The sequence below is a fragment of the Cetorhinus maximus genome, chromosome 29, assembly GCF_964194155.1.
Source record: "Cetorhinus maximus chromosome 29, sCetMax3.hap1.1, whole genome shotgun sequence".
Taxonomy (NCBI): domain Eukaryota; kingdom Metazoa; phylum Chordata; class Chondrichthyes; order Lamniformes; family Cetorhinidae; genus Cetorhinus; species Cetorhinus maximus.
The window spans coordinates 19,184,671-19,207,002 of NC_135907.1; the positions used below are offsets into that span (position 1 = coordinate 19,184,671).

Genomic DNA, 22,332 nt, shown 5'->3' on the forward strand with positions numbered 1-22,332 from the left:
ACAAGATGCATTGCAGGGATTCACCAAGGCTTCTTAGGCAACACCTTCCAAACTCACAACAGTTAGCATCTAGAAGGACAAGGGCAGCAGATACATGGGAACGCCACCACCTGGAAGTTCCCCTCCAAGCCACACACCATCCTGACTTGGAAATATATCGCCGTTCCTTCACTGTCGCTGGGTCAAAATCCTGGAACTCCCTCCATAACAGCACTGTGGGTGTACCTATACCACAGGGATTGCAAAGGTTGAGGAAGGCAGCTCACCACCACCTTCTCAAGGGGCAATTAGGGATGGGGAATAAATACTGACCTAGCCAGGATTGCCCACATCCCATGAATGAATATTTTTTAAAATTCTGATAGATTAAGTCAGGACAGACAGGTGGTCCTTGTGAAGAGTGCTGACGACTAACTTGTTCTCCCGACGTCCTAACAGAATGGACCAACCATGAACGTAGGTGAGTGGTAAAAGCTTCGGTCAGGAGGATGGGGAGTGGGACATGAAGGCGCAATGGCCTCAGCCGAGGAAACAGGCTTTAAGTGTAACGCAATGCCAATGAGTAATTTAGAACGTGCTGCAGTCACTCCCTCTCAGCGAAGGCCACACGGACAAGACCTTCGAGCAAGGTGCTGCTTGAAAAAGAGTCTGATGTTCTCCTGGCGACCTGGCCAATGCTCCTCCCTCAATACGCCACCAAAATCCACACTTTGCCACCGCAATGGGATGTTGCTGTGTACAAAATGGCTGCCACGTTGGCCTGCATAACAACAACTGCACTTCCATGTGATTTGCTCCATGAGAAGTAAGTGCGATGTGCCAGATAAGCTACCAGATAACTACTGATCCCACTCCCTCTCTCTCACAGAAGAACAGAGTTAATCCATCTACCTCTTCAAGCCCTGGGGCCTGTCACAGGTTGAACAACAGGGCAAGTCCTCCAATACTCATCATTCTCCACCTGCCACTTACACAGCGAGAGATAAGTAACTGAACACGGTTGCTAGCAGGCGACATTAGGATGATTGAACGAAGCTATCAGGAGCAGCAGACACTCTCGCAGCAGCCCCATCAAGGAGATTGGAACGCTGAGACAAACTGGTTTCATGAGTCTTTTGGTTTGCACCCACGAGGAGCTAAACAGTGAACATCACGGAACTACAACCAGAGTCTCCACACCAATTTAAACAAGCCTTGGAGTCTCCCAGGAATAATTTCAGCCTCCCCCAGGTTGCCAACTCAGGCAGCGGACTTTATTAACACATCCTTCACTAACAGATCACGGGCTGGCTCTGACAGTAGTATTACCCGAGTCACAGCTCTTGAAAGGCAGCTGGTAACCAAAGCGCTTGCAAAACTGTGCAAGTCTCATTTTTCACACAAGGCTCGTTGTTGCATGTCAGCTGTGGCTCAGTGGGTGGCACTCGTACCTCCAGTGCAGAAGGTTGGGACTTCAGGCCCCATGGCAGATTCTTAGACACATAAGTGTGGCTGACACTCTTAGTGGCAGCATTGAGGAAGTGCTGTGCTGTCAGAGATGCCGTCCTTCAGATGAGATGAGTGGTGGGCTGTTTGTCCAAGTTATTTACCTGATCAACAACCAGATCAAGTTTCTCCTACAGACTCATGCAGAATGTATTCCTTTAATTGAGCCGTCCAAGGAACAAACTTGACTCGGACACAGGAGCCAACCCCTCCTGACCTTCTTCGGAGAAATGACTATGACCACCCTTGACAGCAAACTTCTCACAGCACCTCCGACAGTGTGGCACTCATTTGGGGCTGCACTGGGAGTGTCCGTCTGGATTATGGGCTCAAGGCTATGTGGTGGAGCTTAAACGCGCGACTTTCTGGCTCCCCACTGAACCAGGGCCGACCAGGATGATCCCAGGTTCGATTTGTAATTCGCAAATAATCACTAAATTAATCTCAAATAGTTAAATTAATCACAAAAATTAATCACAAGCACAAGTGCCTAACCAATCCTAATTCATTCATCCAGAGAGAAGACATTGGAGCATCTCACTTGTTGCTGCTTTCTATCTCCAATACCTGTTGTGGTTTGTGTAAGCTTTGAGGCAGTAAGTGTTTAAAACCTTCGAGAGCACTTATGTCTACTGCATCAACTCGCGGCCCCCAGACTGCGGGCTAAGTCCCTTGCAACAGCCAAATTGGGGTCTGTTTGAACTCAGCACCAAGTCCAAATGATCCTGCAGGGTTCAGATTTCCTGCCTGAGTGAATCAGTGAATCTGCCCCCCTCCCCTGCCCCCTTTCCCCAACTGGCAAGAATTGGATCTGTCAGAAATGGGGATGGGACTTCCTGACTCCACGAAACACCGGCCTGGGAAGTAGGAGGCATTGCCGAAAAGTTTGCAGCAGGCCTTTCAGGAGTGAAATTAGGAAACACTTCTTCATACAAAGGGTGGTAGAAGTTTGGAACTCTCTTCCATAAACGGCAATTGATGATAGATCAATTGTTAATTTTAGATTTTTCTTAGCCAAAAACATTAAGGGATGTAGGACAAAGGAGGCTATGTGGAGTTAGGTCACAGATCAGCCATGATCTCATTGAATGGCAGAACAGGATCGAGGGACTGAATGGCCTCCTCCTGTTCCCATGGGTTTGCTCACAGCAGCCTTAGTTCCTGGAGACTCCAGGTTAATCCTGAAGGGTTAGCAGCACTCATTCATCATCCGGAATATTCCGAGAGGCCAAGTAGTGAATCCTCAGCCTCTCTCTCTGAATTTCAAAGCAGTGACGTGAGTAAAAACACGGCACAGGCTTCAATGAGCAGTACAAACTATGGAGTTTCTAGAGGTTTCCAGACCCTGGACTGTGTCACCCCACCCCCGCAACATCTCACTCTCCCCCACATCTCCCCATTCCCATCCTACACCCACTCCCACACCCCCCCTCCTTCACTTTGCTTCCCTCCTCTTCTTCCCCTCTCCTTCCTTTCTCATCCTTCCTCCAACCTCCTCCCCTCTCCTTTTCTCTTCCCTCTTCAACCCCCACTCCTCCCTCCCCTCACCACTGTCTCCCCTCCCCCTCACAACCTCTCCCCCAACCCCCCCCCCCACCCCCCCCCCACCCCAATCGTCAAAGCCTTAGAACCTGAGCTTCCGGCAGATATTGAAAGCTTACCCCCAGTTTCTGCATCATGGTAGTTGGGATCCAGCCCTTTATCCAAGAGTTTAAGCATCTTTTCAACTGCGCCGTGTTGGACATATTCGAAAAACTTCTTCAAACTGGCCTGTAAAAAAGGAAAGCAGAGGGGCTGCTATAAATAAACAAATATTCAGGTGTAGTGGAAGTGTAGCGGCTTCAGCTGTGAACTTTCACCTCTTGAGTTAACTCCAGCTGGCTGAGGGGTGTCTGGATGAGGCATTGATCTCTCACCTATAGGATCTGATTTCACACGAGACCCAGCCAGAGGTGGTAACTGATTCTTCTAATACTTTATCGCAGTGAAAAATAGGAATTATCGATCATCTCTGAGCACTGCAGCCATCATTAACGGAGCTCAGAGTTCACAAATTTAACAGGTCACCTTGACAGCAGGGAGCAGGATTTAAACTGCTGTCTTTAATTCCACCATCCCCCTCCCAATTCCACTCTCTCCCCATAGCCCCTTATCAATCGGAAACTAATCCCACTTCCTAACTCTCTCCCTATTGCCCCTTATCAATCCTAAACTAATCCCACTGCCCCACTCTCTCCCCATTACCCTGTATCAACCCTAAACTAATCCCACTGCCCCACTCTCTCCCCATAGCCCCTTATCAGCCCTAAACTAATCCCACTGCCCCACTCTCTCCCTATAGCCCCTTATCAACCCTAAACTAATCCCACTGCCCCACTCTCTCCCTATAGCCCCTTATCAATCCTAAACTAATCCCACTTCCCCACTCTCTCCCTATAGCCCCTTATCAATCCTAAACTAATCCCACTGCCCTACTCTCTCCCCGTTACCCTGTATCAACCCTAAACTAATCCCACTGCCCCACTCTCTCCCTATAGCCCCTTATCAATCCCAAACTAATCCCACTTCCCCACTATCTCCCCATAGCCCCTTATCAATCCCAAACTAATCTCACTGCCTCATTCTCTCCCCATTATCTTTGGCCCCTTCCAATAATTTAGGCTATCTGATGGATTCTGGCCAGGAGTTGAGTGACTGAGGGAGAGCATGCTAGAGAGAGAGAGAGAGAGAGAGAGAGAGAAAGAGATCAGAGAGAGCCTGCACAGTAAGAGAATCGTGAGAAGAAGATTAATTTGTTGTAATGTTGCCAGCATGTCACCACTTCAAAGAGAATTATTTAAACTTGCTCGGATCCAGCTGACATGTTGTTGAAAATAATTTTTTTTTTATATCCTGGGACCCTGATGATGAGGGAAGAGGAAGGGCAGCATTTGACTGGTCACTATTTATAGTACAGCAATAAGCAGGCTCTTTTGGAGCAGATTTATGATGTCATTGCACCCAGGGATCTGAGTAATTCTATCTCGCTGAACTTTGGCTTTTACATAGGCAGGGTTTTTTTTTAAACTCTGTTGTGACATTGGGTATATTTGTGCTCATGTACAGTGTTCTGGACCTCACACCTTAGGAAGGCTGTATTAGCTTTGGAAAGAGTGCAGTGTGGATTCACCAGAATGTCAACTGGGACAAAAAGGGTCAAATTATGAGGAGATAATGTATAAACTAGGCCTGCAATCCCTGGGATATAAAAGGTTAAGGCATGATTAACTTGAGAATTTTGAAAGGAAGTGTTAAGGTAAAGAAAGGCTTGCATTTATAGAGCGCCTCTCACAACCACTAGATGTCTCAAAATGCTTTACAGCCAATTAAGTATTTTTGAAGTGTATTCACCGTTGTGATGTAGGAAATGTGGCAGCTGCTTTGCACACAGCAAGCTCCCACAAACAACCACTTGATAATGAGCAAATCATCTATTTTGGGATATTGGTTGAGGGATAATTATTGGCCTGGACAACTCTCCCACTCTTCTTTGAAACAGAGACATGGAGTCCTTTACCTTCACTTGCAAGGGCAGGTGGAGTCTCAGTTTAACACCTCATCCGAAAGCTCTCCCTCAGTTCTGCACTGGAGTGTGAGCCTCGAGTTGCGTGCTCAAACCTGGGGTTAGAATCTGAACGCACGGCCCTGTATCTCAGAGACGGGAGTGCTATACACTGAGCAATGGCTGATGCTTCAACAGGGAGATCGAGAGAAAGGCTTTCTACTGATGGAGGAGCCCAGGACAAGAGGGCACCTTAAAATCGGAACCAGACCTTTCAGGGGAAAAGTTAGGAAACATTTCTTCACACAAAGGATGGCAGACAACGTGGAACATTCTCACAAGAAGCAGTAAATGTTAACTCAGTTAATAATTTGAAATCTGAGATCATCAGTTTTTTGACAAGGGTATTAAGGGTTATGGAGCCAAGGCGATTAAATGGAATTAGGTCACAGACTGGCTATGATTTCACCAAATGGCAGCAAAGGCTCGAGGGACTGATCGGCCTCCACCTGCTCCCTATATTTTCATCCCCTGGACTGATTCCCAGAGCCTGAGAGGGTCAGAGAGAAATTTTCCAAAACATTTCTCCCCATTCATGAGGTGTCTCCCGGCCAGGAGGTTACATGGCTGCCGGGGTGGGGTGGGGTGGGGTTGGGGGGGAGGGGGGGGGTGGTGGGGGGCGGGGTGGGAGAGGGGGTTGTGGAGGTGGGTTTGACTTGGGGCGGATAGGGTCTGCTATGAAGTAGTTAGTCACAATGCTCCAACCATTATGAAGGTGGGACAGGTTGGTCAGCCAGCAGGCCTTATCCCGCCCGGTAACTTTGTGCGTTTGGATTACACTGCCCATTGACAGAACAGCCCGCGCGCCATTCAGAACCCGGCAGCAGATGGTCTCTTAGGGTTAATTCTGCCCCCAGTGGTACTGATTCACAGAGTCAAACTGCTCGATCGAGGCTGGACCCTCCTTTTTTTCAGACCCAACTCTGTTACGGGTCCACTCCTTTTATTCCTAGCTCCCTCACAGGCCCTTCTTTTAAGCCCAACTTCCTCATATCAAGTTTTTCCTTTCCTTCAGGATTAACTCTTTTACTCCTCCATTTCAGATCTGATTTCTTTATAATGCTTTCCTTCAGGCCCAGCTCTCTTCAGGTATTATCCCTCAAGTTCCATCTCTCATGACAGGTCTTCCTTTCTTCTGCAATCAGGCTGGAGACTGTTGATTATTCTCCACCACTCTCTGCTCGTACATGGGGATTAGCTTACAATGAGCTATCAGAAGGGGTCCGAAAGTCCTGGAAGTATATCTAAATGAGACAAGACCAATTCAGGAGAGATGGAGAACAAAACCCTGAGAGAGGAGAGAAATCCATTAACATACAGTGCATGAAGGAGAGGACAGGGGGATGGAGGGGCAAGAGGAGAGGTGAGCGTAGCGTTCAATTGTTCTGTTGTTTAATTATGTTCACCTGTCTACCATTAATGCTCAATGTGCTTGATTGTTTAAGCCTGGGTGTGGACTCAGGGTAAAGTAAACAAACTGTAAAAAGAGTTGAAAGCCAGAGCTGAAGTATGGAGCAGACATTTTAAAACACTGCGAATAAAACCTGTTACACACATAGAAAGTGTCATCTCTGAATAGCTCCAAGATATAAAATATACAACATAGAAAAACTGGTGAACATTGACAAGGTGTGCAAAAAGGCACAATACCCTGCTGAGTGATGAACTCTGGAGCCCCTCTCCAACCCTCCACCATCTCATTTCTCAATACAGTTGTATTAAATGAAGCTGACCTTTGTGTGTAGTTTCCCCAGCTGCTTCTCATCTAGATTTGTCTGTTTGTAAACCCTCGTCTTGTAACGAAACTGTAAAGGAAAGTAAAAGATGGCATCAGCATCATAGACTTCTGTTTTAGATCTCCCCAGTGTATTCAATGTTATTAGTGCATATCCCAAGTTATGCATCCTACTCATCCCTTTAACCAGTTGTTGTCAACATGGACACACCCACTGTTGATGCTGAACAAGCGCTTAGCCTCAGATACTTATCGAGAAACATCTACTCCCTTCACAACACCTTTCCTCAATGACAATGGGATTGCAAAGTGAGAGAATTGGGCATAAAGTCATATCCCATGTACTTCTCTGTGTTATCTGAGCACTACATGAATTTTACATTCCATTATTTATCCAGGATTCCTACTGCTTCCTTATCAAGGGAACGCATGGCTTACCGGAAAATCCATAGACATAATTCCAAAATTTGACCCAAGGCTCCCCAAGGGGAAAAAAAAAGTGCTCAATTCTGCCCAAAAACCGAAGAACCTCACATCAGAAGCCCACAGTTGCTCTATTCTCATGGGCCTCCATTGGAAGCTCACTTTAGACCTCTTTTCTCCACAAGAACAAACCCACTCAGGCTGATCCCAACTGCTGGTATCTTTCAAACCCAACTCCCTCACAAAAAGATCTTCTTTCCTTCAGGATCAACTCCTTCATAATACCTTTCCTTTCAGGTCCAACTCCCAGCTCTCCTTTCAGGCCAAACTCACTCATGGTCCCTCCTACTTCAGATTCAACTCCCTCATGGTGCCTCCTTTCAGGCCCAACCCCTTCATGGGCCCTCCTTTTTGGCCCAGCATCCTTAGGTCAAGCTCTCGTTTTTCCTTCAGGATCAATTCTTTCAGAACAGGCCATTCTCTCCTTCAGATCCCACTTCTTTATAATGTCTCTTTCCTTCAGGCCTAGTTCTCAGGCCCTATCTGCCATTAACCTCCAGCTTTCCCTGAAAGGCCTTCAATTTCTCCTAGGCCCAGGTCTCTCAGAACAGCTGACCAACCAACCCTCAAGGTTGTGACAATAATTGCGGAACACTTGACATTAACAAACAAACTGAAGTGCCAATTTGTTCAGCTGGAGCTATGTGCTGCATCCATAATTCTGCTTTGGGGAGGCTTGATTGGTTGAAAAATCCCTATACAAAGCAGGCTTTAAAAAAAATAAGGTGATAAATTTGTCTTTCAGTTGATTTTTTCTAAAGCAAAATTAGGATAATTCTTCAGTACTAAGGCCCAAGAAAGATGTTCACCATTACAGATTCCTGCAAATCAAAGCCAAGTACGCAATTGGATGATTATTTGACAGGAAGCAAAATTGAAGATGATGGGAATAAATTTGTAGGGAGATGATTAAATAATTAGAGAACACTTGAGTGGGTTTTTCAATTCAGCAGCCTGAATGAAGGAAGCTCATGTTTCAGCTTTTACCATTAACTCTGGGCTGAGTGGTTGGCCCTCTTATCAGAAGGTTGCGAGTCTCATAGACCCCACTCCAGAGACTCGAGCACACAACCTACGCTGGCCCTCCCAGTGCCTCTGAGTGTCGTTTCTTGGCTAAGTTGTCAAACCAACGCCCCATCCGCACTCTCAGGTGGTCATTAAAAAAAAATCCCACAGCCGCTATCTTCAAAGAAAGACAGGGAGTTCTCCCTGGTGTCCTGGCCAATATTTATCTGTCAACCAACATCACTGAAAAAAGATCACCTGGTCATCACCACATTGGTGTTTTGGGGGAAGCTCGGTGTGTAAAAGGTAGCTGCCATGTTTTCTACAACAGTGACTACATTTCAGAAGTACTTCATTGGCTGTAAAGTGCTTTGGGGAATCCTGAGGTTGTGAAAGGTGCTACACAAATGCATAGAGCCTTTCAGAACCTCAGGACTCCCCAAAGCGCTTTACAGCCAATGAAATACTTTTGAAATGTAGCCACTGTTGTAATGTAGAAAGCACGGGAGCCAAACTGCGCACAGCAAGCTCCCAGAAACAGCAAGCTGATAATGACTGGATTATCTGTTTTAGAGAAATAAAAACAGAAGGTGCTGGAAAAAACTCAGCAGGTCTGGCAGCATCTGTGGAGAGAGAAACAGAGTTGATGTTTCGAGTCCGTACAATCCTTCTTCAGAGCTGAAGAGAAGTGGAAATGTGATGACATTTATACTGTTTAAGGGGATAGAGCAGGTGAAGCTGGATAGAAGGCCAGTGATAGGTGGGGGCAAAGAAGAGATTGGCAAAGATGTCATGAACTAAAGGACAATGGTAATGGTAGAGGTGAGGGCTAAAAAAGGTGTTGAGGAATAAAGGTAAGAAAAGAGAATGTGATAATAGCAGAACAAGGCTAGCATTGTGTAAAAGAACAACATGGAACAAGTGACAGGTGGCCCTGCTGGGGATGGAGTGGGGGAAAAAAGATAGGAAATGGGATAGAAGGGGGGGATAAAAAATGGTAAAGGGCCCTCAGCCATGTCTGACCCATCTCCCTTGCCTCTGCCCTCACAGCTTCCCCTCCCTCCCAGAACCCATGATAGGGTCCCCCTTGTCCTCACTTTTCACCCCGCCAGCCTCCGCATTCAAAGGATCATCCTCCGCCATTTCCGCCAACTCCAGCATGATGCCACCACCAAACACATCTTCCCCTCACCCCCCCATCAGCATTCCATAGGGACCATTACCTCCAGGACACTCTGGTCCACTCCTCCATCACCCCCAACGTCTCATCCCCTTCTCATCGCACCTTCCCATGCAATCGCAGAAGGTGCAACACCTACCCCTTTACCTCCACCCTCCTCATCGTCCAAGGGCCCAAGCACTCCTTTCAAGTGAAGCAGCGCTTCACTTGCACTTCCTTCAATTTAGTCTACTGTATTTGCTGCTCCCAGTGCGGTTTCCTCTACATTGGAGAGACCAAATGCTGACTGGGTGACCGCTTTGCAGAACACCATCGGTCTGTCCGCAAGCATGACCCAGACCTCCCTGTCGCTTGCCATTTCAACACACCACCCTGCTCTCATGCCCACATGTCCGTCCTTGGCCTGCTGCAATGTTCCAGTGAAGCTCAACGCAAACTGGAGGAACAGCACCTCATCTTCCGACTAGGCACTTTACAGCCTTCCGGACTGAATATTGAGTTCAACAACTTCAGACCGTGCGCTCTCTCCTCTATCTTCACCACTTTTTTAATCCCCTTTTTTCAACCTTCATTTTTATTTTTTATCCACTCATTTTTATTCATTTTATCCATGGTTTTATCCCTTTTTATACCCCCTTCTATACCACTTTTTATCCTTTTTTTCCCCACCACTGCCCCCTCCCCCCACCCCATCCCCAGCAGGGCCACCTGTCACTTGTTCCATGTTGTTCTTTTACACAATGCTACCCTTGTTTTGCTATTATCACATCCTCTTTTCTTACCTATATTCCACTATCAACACCTTTTTTAGCCCTTACCACTACCATTACCTTTGTCCTTTAGTTCATGACATCTTTGCCAATCTCTCCTTAGCCCCCACCTATCACTGGCCTTCTATCCAGCTTCACCTGCTCTACCCCCTTAAACAGTATAAATTTCATCACATTTCCACTTCTCTTCGGCTCTGAAGACAGTTTATATGGAATCGAAACATTAACTCTGTTTCTCTCTCCACAGATGCTGCCAGACCTGCTGAGTTTTTCCAGCATTTTCTAATTTTGTTTCAGATTTCCAGCATCCACAGATTTTGGTTTTAATCCGTTTTAGTGACATTGGTTGAAGGAGAAGAATCGGCCAGGCCACTGGGGATAATTCCTCTGCTCTTCTTCAAGATTGGCAGCAGTGTGTACCATCTACAAGATGCACTGCAGGAACTCACCAAGCCTACTTAGGCAGCACCTTCCAAACCCACGACCTCTACCATCTAGAAGGACAAGGGCAGCAGATACATAGGAACACCACCACCTGGAAGTTCTCCTCCAAGTCACTCACCATCCTGACTTGGAAATATATAGCCGTTCCTTCACTGTCGCTAGGTCAAAATCCTGGAACTCCCTCCCTAACAGCACTGTGGGTGTACCAACACCACATGGACTGCAGCGATTCAAGAAGGCAGCTCACCACCACCTTCTCAAGGGCAATTAGGATAATAAATGCTGGCCTAGCCAGCAAGGCCCACATCCCCTGAATAAATAAAAAAAATATATCCATGGGATCTTTGATATCCACCAGAGAGGACAGATGAATCCTCGATATAACATCCAATGAGACTGCAGCTCTGACAGTGCAGAACTCCCTCAGCACTGTACTAGAGTACTGCAAATGGAAGCCTTTATTTCTTGAGCTCCTTATGTGAACACACTCGCAGGTCTTAAGTTCAACATCGAACATGTGCCTCCATGTTATCTTGACCCAAGTTGCCCCCTCCAAGCGTTGGGGCCCGTCACCCATTCCCACCTCCAGATAAGGCACCCCCTTCTCAAAGGACTGTGGGTATTCCCGTAGCAGCTTCTCCTCATTCAGAAACTTGGCGTCTCGTCCATTGGTGGCAGGCTGGAACAAGCCATAATTTAGCACGTCCTTCAGGCTCTCGTTTAACGTACACAGTACCTGTTGCTTAGCAACCCAAATCGTGGCATCAGGATTAAATCGAAGGCATTTCTGTTGAAAGAGAGTGGGGGAAAAAAATGGAAATTTTATGTTAAGGCTGATAAAATTACTTCAGGTTAAGATTCTGAGAAAAATCATTCTCAGAAAATGAAACCTAAAAATATTATTTAATGAAAGAAATAACGTCAAACAGTTAATGACCACCAAAGTGAATTGCGTGGGCGAGGGGAGAGGAACCACAAACCTGTGACTCTCTCTCTCTTATATTCAAGCAACTCTGCGCTTTGAAACATACAGCACCAGGACTGGTATGCACGCCTGTCTGCCCAGCTTACTGCCCACCCTGCCCCTCTTCTCCTGATTCTAGGTTCCAGGCACTAAGGGCTCTGTGAGCTGACCCAAATGATCCATCCTTCAAGGGTCAACTCAGGTAGAAGGTTAAATTCAGCGGGGAGCCTTGCTCAGCGGGAACAGAGGTCAGAGTGCGTGCTGAGTCAACATGGCTCTGATTCTTCCCCTCCCTCCACAACCCCTCAAGCTCATCCTATGCTCAACCGAAGCTAAGATTGCAGAGTAAATCCCAGGATATATTGTTAATGTTATGTTAATTGTATTGTTAAGGTTAAGGATAAATAGGTGGAGGGTGTTGATTGATTAAGTCCCTTGAGCATGTGTAAAGAAGAACTGCTGGAACACTGGGTGGGTAGGTAGGAGGCAGGCTTATGTAATGCTACATTCTGTAAATAAACCAACTATCATGAAAGTGGGAGGAGCTAGTTTTATACTTCGCTTGGGATTCAGTTTTCACGTATCAGCTGTTTATTTAACGCATACCCACCAATAAGGGAATCGCTGCACAGCAGATGTTAAATGGACCCTCGGCTAACGTTAGCCCTTCTCACCCCCAGGCCAGGAATCAACTATCCTGTTCCTCGCTGCTACCCAGATAAGTTCAGATAAGAGAGCAAAGGCCAGGAGTTGAATCTGGGGCCTTCACGTTATCAGAACCATAGGATCCTACTGGCTGAAGGAGGCCACTTGGTCCATCGAGCCTGTGTTGGCTCTTTGAAAGATTGCTCCAATCAGTCCCACTCTTTCCCTGTAACCCTGCAAGCTGTTTCCTCCCATGAATATATCCAACTTCCTCTGAAAACTACTATTGAAGCTGCTTCCAACACCCAGTGCCTTCCAGATTACAATAGTTCCTCAGTTCCCTCTGACTCGATTTGTTTGCCGATTCTCTTAACTCGGTGTCCTCTGGTTACAACCCTCCTGCCAATGGAAACAGTTTTTCCCTTACTTGCTCCACCAAAATGTCTCACAGATGGGGTGGCACTGTAACAGATAGAGTGGGGTGATGTGTCCAAACGTCAGTGTCAAATTCAATCCAGTAAATCTGCTCATTTGTGGCTTGGCACTCAAAAAACTCAACTAGGGGCTGAATTTTTAGACCATGATGGGTGCGTGATTTGGCACCATCAGCTGGTGTGCTACTCTATCCCACTCCCGGGCCGTTAGTCCAGAGCAGTATTGGGGTGGTGGGCATGGAGACCCCTCCCACAAGCGACGGGTAGCCAACTGATCTTGCTCAAAGCCTATTGTTGGAGGCCGAGTGGAAGTGTCCAGGTCTCCAGAGGCCTCGGGAAACCATTGAGCTGCCTGGAGCAGACATCCCAGCAGGCAGGTTTTAAGGCCTTCCCTGCCTGCCTGGCTTCAGCTGTAGCCACAGCCCACCCTGCGGAGGGGTTTCCTGCTCTGCGCAACGGGGGCCCGGCTGCTGAGATCATTTTTTAGTTTAAGGTTAAAAAAGAGAGTGAGGACACTTCCATCTTGAGACACCCTCTGTCTTTCTCTCCTCCTGCCTGATTGGGCAGCCTACTGGCTCTTCAGTGCTGAGTTGCCTTCTATTGGCCCTCGAGCTTTGAGAGCCCACCCGCTGTCCTTAATAGGATGATGAGCCCATCCTCTGGCCACAAATTGGCCCATCCAGGGAAAATCACAGCCAGATGACTGTTCCCATATGCAATGCAGGCTTCTGATCCCCATTTGGCCCCGATCCTGGGCTTCCAAAGCCCACAGTAAAGATCCTGCCCCTGAATTTCTCGAGTCCTTCAGGGAAGAGCACCTCCCCCCTACCTGGCCCGGCCGACAAGTGACTCCAGTCACACATCACATGGTGTAAACTGAAGTGGGCTCACAGTTGATGAAGGAAAAGGAACAATCAGCACTTCAGGGCTAACGAGGGGTGAGAGCGATAATGGCAGCCTGGACAACCTCGCCCACATCCGGAGAACAAATGAATTAAAAAAACTGGCCAACCCCGACACTGGAAGAACCAATCATTAGGTACATAGCTTTGAGTAGAAGATGTGGTTGTTGTCGCAGGGTCTAATGTGGCACTGAGTACAGTACCGCCCACAGAAGAAGGCACATGATCTAGAGCCAAGGTCAGTCTACAAATGGACAGAGATGTGTAAAGACTTAGGATGGAGTCAGCTCCATACCGGTATCCTCTACTGTATAGATGTATATATTTATGAGTTGTTAATAAAGTCTTGCTTTATACTCTAGGCTACAAAGCCTACTTTCTGATGTCCGAAGCAGGATTCTTCAGTTGTCACCATTCATTATATGCTGCATCTGCAACTCCAGTCAAATATTTCACACACATCACACCTCCCATCCATAGAGAAAAATCAAACAGAACTTTCAGCTAAAACTAATACTGTTAATAAACCTTTAATAAGACAGGCTCTGTTTTCAAAGCCCATTCCACCAAGACTGTTCAGGCCAGGGCACAAGAGGGGTTTGAGACAATAAAGCAGAAATTCTATCCTGTAATCTGATCAATTAGTAAATATTAAAATCTCAGAATGCCCCAAAAGAAAATTGCTTTAAAAAAAAAACGCAATGACCATCAAATGAGATGTCCCCGATCTCCATGATGGAAAGAATCTGTGGGAGAAATAAGAGGAAATTAAACCAAAGAAACACAATTTGTAGATTGGAGGGTTTTAAACTCATTTTTTCTTGCTGGGTTTGATTCAATTTCTTGACACTTGGAGTGGGCAACATTCCTAAGTTATTAAAATAGAAATAAGGATAAACTATATCAGTATATTGCTGAAAAAAGAGACATGCTGTCAAAGCTTTTTGTCTTGCACTCATCAGGACAGGCGCAAGAATACAAAATTTCAAAGTGAGCAACAATTTATACTGCACAAGAAAAGGGTGCACGATTTGTTGGCAAGTCAACTCTGGTTGGCCGAGACACTGCCATGGAGAATGCACCAAGAAATTACTGTCACTCCCACACTTTTGTTTAATTCAAAAAAGGCACAATGCTTGGACATGTTTTTTTTGCCTGCAGAAGATAGGTCCCTGTGTATATATGTAGTTTCTAGCAAGCATAAGTAAGCCACGTTGCAAGCCTGACTGATAATCTTACATTGTTTGTTAGTGTAATTATCAGCACACTTTGACTGTTCTGTAAGTGCTAAATGGCGGAATCATATTGAGTGATAGACATTGGCCTGAATATTGCAGTCAGTGTGTGGGGGCGGGCCCAACACACCGACGTGCAAAATGACGCAAGATGAAGTCGGGCGTGCGTCCCAATGACATCGCGCATCATTTAGATCTTTCGTTCGGCGGGCGCACACGCCGAACTGTCAAAGGCCTATAGGAAAGTAATTTAGATAATTGACAGCACTGCCCGTCCAACCTTAAGATCGGCGGGCAGGCGAAGAGCCCAAGTGGCCTTCACATTTTTCAGAAAACTCATCCACGAGCGGGATGAAGTTTCATGAAGGTTATATAAAATTATTCATTAATTTTTACACAATTCATAAACATGTCCCAGCTCATGTGACACTGTCACATGAGGGGACATGTCTAAATAATTTTTAACTTTTACTATTTATAAACTTTTATCATCAACTTAATCTCCCTAAGGCAGCTCCGTTGCCTCTGGGAGATTTCTGCGCTCATTTGTGGGCGTGCGCAAAACAGCGCAGGCCCCGACTCTCCCTCCTCCCCGCCCCCCACCGCCCGCAGCGCTATCGGCCTCGCGTCACACTGGGCGGGCCTTAATTGGATCGCCCACATAAAATGGCAGAGCACAGCCAATCACGGGCGGCGATCAGCTCCACGCCCACTCCCACCCAGCCTGCCAGGTCAAACCAAGGAGCTGTCCGTACAAGATTAAGGGGTTGAAAATGGGAACGGCAGAAACTATTTTTACACAGAGCTGTGAGGTTATGTTCTGAGTTTTGCAAGCGCGGGCTGGTTGAGTACCAATACATACTTACAGTTAGATTTTATTCGTGGAGGTGGTAGCATAGTGGTAATGACACTCGCCCAGCAATACGGAGAACCAGGCTAATGCTCTGGGGACGTGGGTTCATCCCACCACGGCAGCTAGTGGAATTTAAATTCAATCTTTTTTTAAAAAAAAGCTGGAATGAGGAATATAAACCCATCTGTTCACTTATGCCCTTCAGGGAAGGAAATTTGTCATTCTTACCTGGACCGGCAACACGTGACTCTAGATCCACAGCTATGTGGTTGACTTTTAACTGCCCTCTGAAATGGCCAAGAAAGCCACTCAGTTCAAGGGCAATTAGGGATGGGCAACAAATGCTGAACTTGCCAGTGATGCCCACATCCAGTGAAAGAATAAAAGAAAACGATTCCTTCCGCAACCTCACAGCTCTGTGTAAAAATAGTTTCTACCGTTCCCATTTTCAACCCCTTAATCTTGTACGGACAGCTCCTTGGTTTGACCCCTCAACTACTGGAAGCAGTCAGCTTCTATTGAACCACAATCCAGCTTCTACCAACTTAACCAGTTCTATTCTACTATCCTGCTAAGCAGGAGAAAGGTAAGGCCCAACAGGAAGGACACAAAGTCAAAATGGGCCGCCCAAAATTCTGTCAGGAATGCACCTCCCTTGTCTGACTTCCTGCACCCCTAAATCCTCGTATAATCGCAACTGGCTGCCATGGTTTTATCAGCGTTAAGCACATAACACTCGGGGTTGCACACGCTCTGTCAGCATTATCTCCAGGGGGGCCCTCCACAGGGCCAAAGGAAAGCTGAAGATTTTGCAAGAATATAGCATCCTTCATGGCTTCCGGGTGGCCCAAACCATTTTATGGCCAGTTAATTTCTTTCAAAGTGTAGTCACTATTATAATGTAGGAGTCTTTCCTTCCAACGACAACCTGAGTGCTGTACTCGGTTCCCTTTATCCTTCAAATAAAGTATGTACATTCTGACTTTTCTCAAGGTTGCTCTGGATGACCTTTCACCCCTCCCTCCCCCTCTGCTCAGGGTAACTATTGACAACGCAGCTGAGCTACAGAATTGCTGACATCATTAATGGCCCTTGACCCCACAATATATCCCAAGTATCACACTACTGACGCTGCACGGTTTAAGGTTAGGGTGATTGGTTATGTTTGGGTTTAGTGGTTAGCAGTTGGGGTTGAGGTGCTAGAAATCACCACTGACAATGCTATTGTCACAAGACACTTCCTTTCCTGTTTCATGCTTTCACCTCATCAAGACAAGTCATCAAACAGATTCATGAATTGTTCATTCAAATAACCCCCTGTCTAACCTGATCCCAGTTACCCCCATTCATTCACATCTCTACGTTTCAGAGAAAAAAAGACATCAGTGACACTCATCCTTAGGATTTTGGTGCAAGACCAGGTGGATCTAGGTGTTGCCATGGTTACATTCATTGGGACTGACTGTGAAGAGCTGCTGCCAATAACACATCACCAATCACCATCTGACTCCACCATGATACGTTCAAGAGCCATTAACAATCTCAGCAATTCTGCAGCTCAGCTGCGTTGTCAATGGTTACTCTGAGCAGAGGGGGAGGGGCTGGGGGTGAAAGGTTATCCAGAGAAACCTTGAGAAAAGTCAGAATGTACATACTTTAGTTGAAGGATAAAGGTAACTGAGTACAGCACTCAGGTTGCCATTGCAAGGAAGGACTCCTACATTATAATCATGACTACACTTTGAAAGAACTTAACTAGTCAGAAGGTTTGGGCCCACCTGTAAGCCATGAAAGATGCTTTGCCTTTCAGCTTCACTGGAGCCGGTTTCTCCAGCGTGACCATTTCCCACGCTGAAGCACTCACATACACATTTTAAATATCAATGTAAATGCCCCCTGGATTTGATCCCCCACGGTAAACTGGCCCTGGATTTTGTCCCTCAATGAAAGTGGTCCCCGGATTTGGTCCCACGGCCTAAGTGGTCCCTGAATTTGGCCCAACAGTGCAAGTGGTCCCCAGATTTGGTCTCGAAGCGGAATTTCACTGTCACCACCTCTTCATCCCAATTTGCTTTCACTCACCAGCTTTAGCTCTTATTTTCATCTCTTTCCAGTCTTCGTGTTTTGCTCCTTTTAATTCAGAGCCTTTCCGCGTCAACTCCCCCCCACCCCCACCTTCCCCCCAACCCCCCAACCACCCTTTTCCATTTCCCTGCTCCACATTTTGCTCTTGGGTCTATGTCCTCTAAAACGGTCTTTACTGCAGTGTGGAGGTGCGCAACGCTCCATGGCAGGGCCTGTGAGAAAGTGGCTGAGAGCAGCTGCAAGTGGAACACTCAAACCCAACAGGAAAAGTGTGAGTGAAGTTGTGATTGGAGGATTAGAGGATTAGACAGCAAGGAGTGAAGGACAGATCTGTAGAGAGCTCAATGGTGAAGCGAGGTTGGAATGAGAAATGGGGGGGATGGGGGGGGTGGGGGGGGCAGGGGGGGGCGGCAGGGGTGGGGGGGAAGGATGGAGAGAGACAGAGAGAAAGAGGGGCAAGACAAGGGGCAGCTCACTTAAAACTCATTCACTTACACAGAATTAAAATTGGGCCCAAGGAGCCCACGTAACACCTCAGAACCCCATGAAAGACTGGCTTTAGTGCTCGAAATTCATCTGCCAAGGCTTCTTCAGGGGTTACTTGCGAAAGTTTCCTCATAGCCATTGGGCCTCTGTGGGCATTTAAATTGCCCCCTTCAACGTAGTTTGAAAAGTCTCAGGGCACTTCACAAGTCAGGTTGCCAACCCTCCAGGATTGGCCTGGGGTCTCCAGGAACTGGAGATCAATCTCCCAGGACACTGCTGTGCGCAACCCTGGGGAAAAGTCACCAGGACATTAAAAAAAATTGGGTGTTTTTGGTTATTACCTTTGAACATATCTCTTTACAAGATATAAAAATATTGAAAATGGGGGAAAAAAGGCTATTTGGCTGACAGTCAGGCATCATCCAATTGGGTAATGAGTCTTTATGCTTTCCAATTGGCATAGGCGGGCAGTACGCCACAAGGAGGTATGTGTTGGCCGACTAATGGCTGGAGCGTGGGAGAGAGTCATGTGATGAAACCTCCAGGAATATATTTAATTATAGTTGGTAACCCTATTCACAGGAGCATAATCTTTCAAAGATTAGCACCGAGCTGGAGAGGAGACATTAGCACAAGTAATCAAAAACTCCCTCATAGAATGAGATTGTTTTAAGTTGAGTCTTAAACAAAGAGAGAGAAGCGGGGACCGCAGGAATTCCACAGCCTCGGGCCTAGGTAGATGAAAGCATGGCCTCCAATGGTGGAGTGAAGGGAATTGGGAATACACGAGAGGCCAGAGTTGTAGGATTGTTGAGCTACTGAAGGGTTATTAGGCTCATTAAAGTTAAGAAGCATGTGAGGTGGTCTGATTGAAACATAGAGGATTATGAGGGAGCTTGACAGAGTAGATGCTGAGGGCGAGGATGTTTCCCCTCGTGGGGGATCGAGAACTAAGGGTTTCAGAATAAGGGCTCTCCCGTTTCAGGTGGAAATGAGGAGAAAATTCTTCTCACACAGGGTTGTAAATCTTTGGAATCCTCTACCCCAGAGAGCTGTGGAGGCTGGGTCATTGAGGCTGAGATACATAAATGATTTGGAGGAAAATGTAACTGGGCTAATTAGTAAGTTTGCAGACAACACCAAGGTTGGAGGAGTTGCAGATAGTGAAGAGGATTGTCAAAGGATACAACGGCATATAGATCGGTTGGAGACTTGGGTGGAGAAATGGCAGATGGAGTTTAATCCGGACAAATGGGAGGTAATGCATTTTGGAAGGTCTAATACAGGCAGGAATTACACAGTAAATGGCAGAACCCTTAAGTGCATCGACGGGCAGAGGGATCTGGGTGTACAGGTCTACAGGTCACTGAAAGTGGCAACGCAGGTGGATAAGGTAGTCAGGAAAGCATATGGCATGCTTGCCTTCATTGGCAGGGGTATTGAGTATAAAAGCTGGGAAGTCATGCTGCAGCTGTATAGAACCTTGGTTAGGCCACACTTGGAATATTGCATGCAATTCTGGTCACCACATTACCAGAAGGATATGGAGGCATTGGAGAGGGTGCAGAGGAGGTTTACCAGGATGCTGCCTGGTCTGGATGTTATTAGCTATGAGGAGAGGTTGGAGAAACTCAGATTGTTCTCACTAGAGCGACGGAGATTGAGGGGCGACTTGACAGAAGTTTACAAAATTATGAGTGGCATGGACAGACTAGATAGTCAGAAGCTTTTTCCCAGGGTGGAAGAGTCAATTACTAGGGGACATAGATTTGAGGTGAGAGAAGAAAACTATAAAGGTGATGTGCGGGGCAAGTTTTTTACGCAGAGAGTAGTGAGTGTCTGGAATTCGCTGCCAGAGGAGGTGGTGGAAGCAGGTACGATAGTGGTATTTAAGAGGCAGCTTGACAAATACATGAATAGGATGGGAATAGAGGGATACGGACCCCGGAAGTGCAAAATGTTTTAGTTGACGGGCAATATGATCGGCGCAGGCTTGGAGGGCCGAAGGGCCTGTTCCTGTGCTGTACTTTTCTTTGTTCTTTGTTCTTTGATAAAGATTCTTGAACATTAGCAGAGTGAAAACTTCTGGGGGGCAGGAAGGAAAGTGGAGTTGAGGCCAAGAGCAGACCTTATTGAACATTAGCAGAGCAGAGTCAAGGGGTCAAATGGCCCACTCCTGCTCCTATTTCTTAAGCGCTTATGTTTTTATGAAGGAGGTTTCAGAAAACTCTGTTTTAAATCATTTTAAACCATTCCAAGTAAATACACACTTCCTCCTTCTATCTGCTGAAAAGCTGTGGTAAAACTGAATTACGATCTCGTGGGCTACAAGTTATGAGGTCACGGGGGTTTTGGTAATATTTGCTCTGAATCCTTCCATTAAATGGATTCTAGCCTGATGTGCTGTCAAAATGAGTCATCGAGTGGATTGAGTTTGGATTGTATAGAATTATAGAATCATAGAATGGTTATGGCACAGTCTAACCACATTCCAACTACACTCAAGATACTCAATGCCATCCAGGACAAAGCAGCCTATCTGATAGGCAACCCATCCAACATCTTAAACATTTACTCCCTCCATCACCGATGCACAGTGGCAGCAGTGTGTACCATCTACAAGATGCACTGCAGCAACTCGCCAAGGCTCCTTCCACAGCACCTTCCAAAGCCACGATCTCTGCCACCTAGACAAGGGCAGCAGACACATGAGAACACCGCCACCTGGAGGCACATAGCGTCCTGACTTGGAAATATATTAGCCGTCCCTTCACTGTCACTGGGTCAAAATCCTGGAACTCCCTCCCTAACAGCACTGTGGGTGTACCTACACCACATGGACTGCAGCGATTCAAGACGGCATCTCACCGCCACCTTCTCAAGAGCAACTAGGGATGGGCAACAAATGCTGGTCTTGCCTGTGATGCTCACATTGCATCGTGTCTTTCAGATGAGACATTAAACTGAAGCTCCATCTGCCTTCTTGAGTGGATTTAAAAGACCTCATGGCACTATTTCAAAGAAGAGCAAGGGAGATCTCCCTGGTGGCCTGGCCAATATTTATCCCTCAGTCAACATCACCAAAAAAAAAAACAGATTATCTGGTCATCATCACATTGCTGTTTGTGGGATCTTGCCGTGTACAAACTAACTGCCACGCTTCCTACATTACACCAGTGACCACACTTCAAAAAGCACTTCAATGGGGAAAGAGCTTTGGGGCACCTGGTGGTTGTGAAAAACGCTATATAGAAGCGTGTCTTTCTTTTTTTCTTTATGAATGAATCAAAAATGGAGGCCATTCGGCCCATCGTGCCTGTGCTGGCTCTCTGCTATGGTGCCTCACCTAGTCCCACTCCCCTATCTTAATTTCTCCAATGGCCCTGTGAATTTTTCTCTTCAAAGGGCACAGATTGGGTAAAAATGGTCCCAATGACAGGTTCCATCTTGGCTCCTGGTAGAACAGCATACAGCGATGTGGGACGGTGAGGTTTTACAGCGGGTGTGCAATGGCTCGGTGTGACAGACAGTGCCATTTCTGTTCATTCTGATATATTGTGCAGCTGTGATAGTTAATACACAGGGGGGTGCAGGAATCATTCAGTCTCACGGGACCTGACCTGGTGACTGAGAGATGAGTGCCCTGAGCAGCACAATCTGAGTTCCAGGAAAATTGCTTCGCTCTTGTGGGATCTCGCTGTGCTCAAACCAGCTACCACATTTCCAAATTACACCAGTAACGACATATTAGAAAGTACTTTACTGGTTGTAAAGTGCTTCGAGACAGCCGGTGGTGGGGAAAGGCGCTATATAAATGCAAGTCTTTCTTTTTACTGAGTAACTGAAAGCTGGATTTATCAAAACACACAACAGGATTGGGGTTCCATTCACACTTAAACAACTGAACCAATATGGCGTTCACAACTGGAAGTTTTTTTTCTATTCACATCGATACAGCTGGATTATTTTTTTTTTGTTCACTCATGGGATGTGGACATCAGTGGCGAGGCCAGCACTTGTTGCCC

The 22,332-nt window shown here is 46.6% G+C and overlaps 1 protein-coding gene across 1 annotated transcript in view; it reads right to left on the reverse strand.

Moving 5' to 3' along the window:
* LOC144669342 (SH3 and multiple ankyrin repeat domains protein 1-like) overlaps window positions 1-22,332 on the reverse strand; it is a 212,871-nt gene that overhangs the window by 174,872 nt on the left and 15,667 nt on the right. Inside the window, exons 2-4 of the mRNA XM_078531705.1 lie at window positions 11,287-11,490; window positions 6,820-6,891; window positions 3,147-3,255 (exon numbers count right to left, since the gene is read on the reverse strand). Of these exons, the coding sequence (XP_078387831.1) occupies window positions 3,147-3,255; window positions 6,820-6,891; window positions 11,287-11,490 (385 nt within the window). The remainder of the gene's footprint in view (window positions 1-3,146; window positions 3,256-6,819; window positions 6,892-11,286; window positions 11,491-22,332) is intronic.